At 55.7% G+C, this 6,239-nt stretch overlaps 1 protein-coding gene across 1 annotated transcript; it reads left to right on the top strand.

Moving 5' to 3' along the window:
* The first annotated feature begins 786 nt into the window (after positions 1-786).
* Positions 787-5,800, top strand: ECI1 (enoyl-CoA delta isomerase 1). The gene is made up of 5 exons (XM_009704933.1): positions 787-933; positions 1,573-1,719; positions 3,030-3,151; positions 3,865-4,043; positions 5,637-5,800. Exons 1-5 carry the CDS (start codon positions 817-819, stop codon positions 5,798-5,800), a joined length of 729 nt encoding a protein of 242 aa, XP_009703235.1. The 5' UTR covers positions 787-816.
* Positions 5,801-6,239: the final 439 nt, after the last annotated feature.

Genomic DNA, 6,239 nt, shown 5'->3' with positions numbered 1-6,239 from the left:
GGGTGCCACAGGCAAACCCTAGCTGTCACCATGGGCAGACCTCATGCCCTGTCCCCTGCTCATGCATCATCCCCTCTGCAGGGTCCCTGCTTTGGGGACCTGGTAGAGTGGCAGGGGGGCGGCGGGGGCGGGGCGGGGGGGTCTGGCTGGCAGGAATAGCTGTCACGGGGCCACGTCCCCACACCGAACAGACATTGCCTCTTCTTGAGCTTTCCCAGGGCCTGCCTTCGGCTCCCAGGCCCTTGGGTGCATCCTCACACTCTCCTCAGCCTGGGCACGGCTGCAGCACCCAGCCTAAGCGCTCACTCGGTGAAGACCTTTTGGGGTAGGGTCGTGCCGTTTGGGAGGGGTCGAGGGCTCAGAGCCCTTCCCGCGGCGCTGGCCAGGGGGACAGTGCTGCTGGCAGGCACAGAAAAGTGTGTGATCCCCTGGGTACGGGATGTTTGCTGTGATAGAAGCTGAAGGCTCAATCCTATCCACTGAGCCTAGAGAGAAGGGAACTGCCGGGCAGTGTGACCCCAAGGGTGGCTGGTCTTTGGGACACACGGTACGCCACCGCACATGTGCTTGTTCATGCTCCAGGTTCAGCACTGGCTGAGTAAGCCCGGCTTGCGGGCAGATCTGGGCAAAGGCTGTGCCCTGCTCTTGGCCCCCCTCCACTCTGGGGGCTTCTTGAAGAGCCAGGAGTGGAAAGACACGATGTGGGTGAACAGGGAAACAGGGAGGTGGGTGAAGTTCCCTTGAGCAAGGCAGAGCATGCTGCTGCAATGCGAGCGTTCTGTTGTCTCTGTTAACCATGGCACAGGTGTCGCCACGATGAAGTTCAAGAGCCCTCCGGTCAACAGCCTCAGCCTGGATTTCCTCACCGAGTTTTGCATAAGCCTGGAGAAGCTGGAGAATGATCGGGCCTGCCGGGGCGTGATCTTTGCATCCGTACGTGTTGTCCTGAATTTGAGGTGCCAGCTGTGGGGCAATTTGGCAGGCATGGGTGCCATTGCCTTGCTCATGTTTGGTGTCTTGGCTCCCTGGCCACTGGCAGAGGAGCGCCGGGAGGCAGCTCTGATCAGCTCCAGAAGGAGGGGAGGGGGTTCTTGGAAGGGCTGTGTTCTTTCTTCTGTGCGCTTTTCTAGCAGAAGAATAACAACCGAGCATTGTCATTTGTCATTAAAATTTAAGCTGCTTATCTGCCAACCTGACACATCCCTTGAGGTCTCTTGAACCGCCCATAGGGAGCTGCTAGGAGATGCCAGTGTTTATTTTCAGACGTGGTGTGGGTACGAGGAGGTGCCCGGGCATGGGACAGGACGGGTTTTGTGCTGCATGGCTGATGTACCCACGCGGAGACCCTGATAATGAGAAACCGTGCTGCAAGCAAAGAGGCCATGGTGATGGGATGATCCAGGCTGTGGGACCAGCAGGGAGATTGTTTCAGAACCCCAAAAGACTCTGGTTTATGTTATATTTAATTATCGCTTTGCCTTTCCTCAGGCTGCCAGGCCTAGTGCATTAGAGGGCTAAAGGGTCATCCCTGAGCAGTGACTCTAAGCGATGTTTGTATTTTCCCCATTGCAGGCCATCCCCAAAATCTTCTCATCTGGCCTGGACATCACCGAGATGTGCGGGAAGAGCACGGAGCACTACACTGAGTTCTGGAGAGCCGTGCAGGAGACGTGGCTCCGGTTGTACGGCTCCAACATGGTGACAGTAGCTGCAATCAATGTACGTCCTTTAGATCCCTGCGTGGTCTGTCACTTGCTGTGGCTTGTTTGCACCATGTGGGCAGGGACAGCCAAAAAATCAGGTTTGTCAGTGATGAAAAAAATACAGGGATGTATTGGTTGGAATTTCTGGGCAAAGTACGTGTCTGTCAGTTCAGCAGGTTGGGGTGTGGGAAGGTATGGAAGCATGGGATGTTGCAGGCTCCATATGAGCTGTAGGCGCTGCTAGGGTAGAGCAGCGTTTTGGCTGCAGCGGAGACCTTGCACAGCACTGATGTCCTGCTGATGGGGGCTGCCGTGCCCTTGGCAGGGTTTTGTACAGCAAGAGCCATGCCCTGCCCCGAGACCTCGGCTGGGAGTCTGTCCTCCAGGCTGGAGGACCAGGAGGAGGGCTGGAGGCCAGTGGTAAAGCCCAGAGGGGCATCGATGGCAGACGAGTAGTGGAGAAGCCGAGCGGTTGGTGTAGGAGTCCGAAGGACGCCTGTCACGTGCCCACCGCCTGCTTTCTCGCTGACGAGACTCGGAGGAGTTGCGCAGGGTCCCTTGCTCGGCCGTTGTTCTGCTTCGCTAGCGGGGAGGAGGTGGGAGGCAGCCATGCAGTGTTTGTCCTCAGCCCTGTGGGCAGCGGTGCTTTGGGCGGTGCAGTTTGTCGTAAGCCCTTTTTTCACCAGGTTTTGCTCCTCCAGCCGCGGTTCTTGGCCAGCAGGAAAGTGCCGTCGGAATCTCAGTGTCCGTAGATGGGTTGTTACCTGCTCAGTGTCTTGTTTTTGTTTTTCAGTGCAGTGCCACTTTGGCAGCTCACAGTTCTGTGTCGGTCTGTAGACTGGTTTTGAAGGCAGCTGGGTCTCTGAGCAGCTTCCCGCAGGCATCCTGTGCAGGGCTAAGCAAGCACCGAGTTGTGGCAAAGATGATCACAAATGGAAGTTTTATAGACAGAAAGTGTGACAAAGTCCCTGGACAGAACCGTTTGTGTGGCATTTAGGGCTACAAACTCAAACTCCTGTAGGGTTTCAAGAAAATGCCATAGCAAATCTCCACTGCAGGCTTGCAACCTGAGTAACACAGATGAATTAACGAGATTTCTAGGCTGGAAAATGCAAGAAACAAAGAGCATTGAAAAATGAAAGGATAAACCCTGGTAAACCTATCAGAAATCTTCTTTAGGGCTGTTTTGAATTAGGTAATCAGAGACTTGGGGAACATCTGCTCTGTCACCTTGTGTTTTCCCTGCTCTGGAGGTCGGAGCGAGGCTGGGAGCACAGGGATGTTTGTAACCGTGACCTAGACTCACTCCTTCCTTCTCTTTGCCAGGGGTCCAGCCCGGCAGGAGGCTGTCTCCTCGCCTTGTCGTGTGACTACAGGATCATGGTGGAGAACCCCAAATTCAACATTGGCCTGAACGAAGCCCAGCTGGGCATTGTGGCTCCTTACTGGTAGGACAGTGCCTCCCACTTCTAGTGTCATGTGTAGGTCTCTAGAAAGAATTCATCTTCAAGGAGTTTATCGACCAGTTTAACTGGTGGCTGGGATGTAGTTTTATGTGTCAGTGACAAGGTAGTTGCAGCTGCAGGAGATAGCGCCTCATTCCTCTGTCGTATTCTGCAAGTATCTGAAAAGCTTTCAGGCTGCAGAACATCCTCGCATCCTTCACCGACGAGGCCCTTGGTTGTGACTCTGCAGTCAACTCCAAAACTGGTGCTGGGAGATCTCCCTGGTCAGGCTCAGGTGGGGAATAGGCTTTTCTCTGGATACACGCTGTGTACCTGCAAAATCCCATAGCTGTGGAGCTCTCTGAAAGCGTAAGGACACTGAGATACTAAGACACAGACCCTTGGTTGCCCTAAGAACATGTAAATGTAGTCTTGGAGAGGAGCTTTCACGTCACAGCAAGTGGGCACAGCAGAGACCTGTGCACAGAGGGTACACAGAGCAGCTCTTGTGGAGAGGAGGGGGAACTCTCTTGGGTCGGTACCGAAAACGGCTCTGCTTGCCTGACTTTGCACGGCATGGCTGAGCCCGTAGCTGCTGTTTAGAGACCCGTGCCTGGGCAGTGGGACCAAGCGTGCTCTTAGCTTCGATGTCTGGGTGCAGCTGCCGCTGGGTGTTTCTTTCCCTGACCCGTGGTTTTTCCTCCCATCTCTTCTAGGTTTAAGGACACATTTGTAAACACGGTGGGACACCGAGTTGCTGAACGCTCCCTCCAGCTGGGCTCCCTCCACCCCGCACCCGAGGCCCACAAGTATGGCCTTGTGGACGAGTTGGTGCCAGAGGAGAAGCTCCAGGAGAAGGCTGCGGCTGTTATGGCACAGTGGTTGGCCATTCCCGGTAAGGGTGGCACCTCCGGTGGAGGAAAAGGAGATCTGGTCTGGGTGGGAAGGACAGGTACCGGGGCTGGTACCTGAGAGCTACGGAAAGGTTTCCATTTAAAGGGAAGGTGTGGATGGCTGGGAGGTAGGAAAAGTTCAGCGCAGCAATTCAGGGAGCCTTGGGCTAACAGAGCTGGGCTTGCCAGTGCCCCTGCGTGGGAGGACACCGTGCCGGGTGTGCAGGGCACATGGCTCCAGCTCGGCTCACCCTGCCAACCCTGCTGAGTCAATCTGGAGGTGCCTGATCTGCAGATACAAACTGCATCTCTGTGTCTGTCAGTGGAGGTGTTACCCTGTGGAGTTGAAGGAACAGGCTGGGTGAGAGTGCCTGGGTGGCTGCCAGTCAGCCTTTGTGGGCTGGATCAATTCTTGTCACTCTGCTGAGCTGGGGATGGCGATGGGGACATAAGGACAGACAGCAAGTGCAGGCATCATGTGTGTTTGCAGTGCTCCGTCACTGGTAGCACATGGTTCCTGGGCTGGGAGAGGGCTTTCCACCGGCCAGGGCTAGATGTGAGCTATCCCATCCCATGCCACCTCCTGAGCACCCCAGGGAGGTGCAACTACGTATCACCCTCCGGCTGCGATTTCTGTAGAAATCTGAATGAAACGGCACAGAAATGGATGCATCCCAGGACTGGTCACTTTGTGTCCCTACTTTGGAAAAGGGTCCCTAAACAGTTCGCTCTCCCCTGCTGTCCTGGTGTCAATGACACCTCAGCCCCCAAAAGTGGGAAGCACGTCTCAGCTGTGCTCTCTCCTGACTTCCAGGAGGCACCATGCAGATCCTTCCCCGGAGCCCTGAATCAGAGCTGGGAGGAGTCTGTCGGGGTGAAGGTGCCTGCAGCATACGGGTGTTGGAGCAATTTGGGGTTCCCAGTGCATGGAGGAGGGGGCGTTGGTCATCGTTTCGCCCTCATGGTTGAAACCCACCGAGAGCGCAAGTGCAACATCTGTGCAACAGATGTGCTGCCACATCCCTGCATGTGGCTCCATGTGTGTGTGAGCAGACGAGTGCTCGAGGCCTCGGGCAGCTCCGGCAGCATCCACGGAGTCGTGGGGAATGACGCAGGCCCAGCGCCTGCTGTCGGGCTGAGCTCGAGGGAGCCATGCTGCTGGCTTTGTACGGTGTGTTTGGTGTGGGCAGGCTGCCTTGCCAGAGGTCGAACGGGTTGGGTTGGGGGAGCTTAGAGCCAGAGCAGTTTCAAATAGCGGAGAATTTTGTTCAGTTACTGCTGTCCTGAGCCCGGTGGTGTGTATCGGGGTGCGGGCTGGGCTCTGGAAGGTGCAAAGAGAAAGAGGCGCACAACTTTTTGTCATCTGTCCCAGTAGATCAGCCGTTTCCCCACTGATCATAGTTTATTGTATGAGAATTTATCTAGTTCAGCTTCCAGCCGGTGGGTTTTTCATACACCTTTCCCTGCTGGTTCAAAGAGCCCTTTGGTGTGTGGTACCTCCCCATTTGGAGACACCTGCACATGGTGGCAGTGGCTGACAGCTGGTCAGGGGCGAGGACCGTGTGCGTTCCTCATCCTCGCTCTCCTCTCCGCAGACCATGCCCGTCAGCTCACCAAGTCCATGATGAGGAAGGCAGTGTTGGACCGCCTGGTAGCTCACCGGGAGGAAGACATTCAGAACTTTGTCAGCTTCATCTCGAAAGACTCCATCCAGAAGTCACTTCGCATGTACATGGAGATGCTGAAGAAGAAGAACTGAGGAGCCAGCTGCCCAGGGCCTGGTCCCAGGAGCTCAAGTGACCCTCCAAAACACTGCAGTAGCTGTAGACTCTCACAGAGAAGCTGTCTGCAGTGTCAGCAAATGGTGATGTGCTGCCTGCTCCCACAGCCGCCCCAACCACCCCTTCTCCTTAGTCCCCGTAGAGTGCCTGATACCACCGCTGCCTTTCCTGAGCGCAAGGAGACCTGCTTGCTCAGCTCCCCCAAGGAACGGACAAGGAGAGGGTCTTTACACTGCCGTAGCCTGAGCCTGCCGGTCCTTGAATATCCTCCCTCCTATCCAATAGCTAATTGTGCAATGAAATTTCTCAATAAAGTCTTCGATGAGGTAGGAGATGGATGCTTTGTTCCTCAGCCTGTCTGTGGTCATTGCTTCCTGGCTGGTAGCCTGTCCCTGCGGTCTGGTTCGTGGTGGGCGG

Source organism: Cariama cristata, unplaced genomic scaffold (genome assembly GCF_000690535.1).
Source record: "Cariama cristata isolate BGI_N322 unplaced genomic scaffold, ASM69053v1 scaffold25887, whole genome shotgun sequence".
NCBI lineage: Eukaryota > Metazoa > Chordata > Aves > Cariamiformes > Cariamidae > Cariama > Cariama cristata.
The sequence above is the reverse complement of the archived record's forward strand: the minus strand, read 5'-3'. Positions and strand labels throughout refer to the sequence as shown.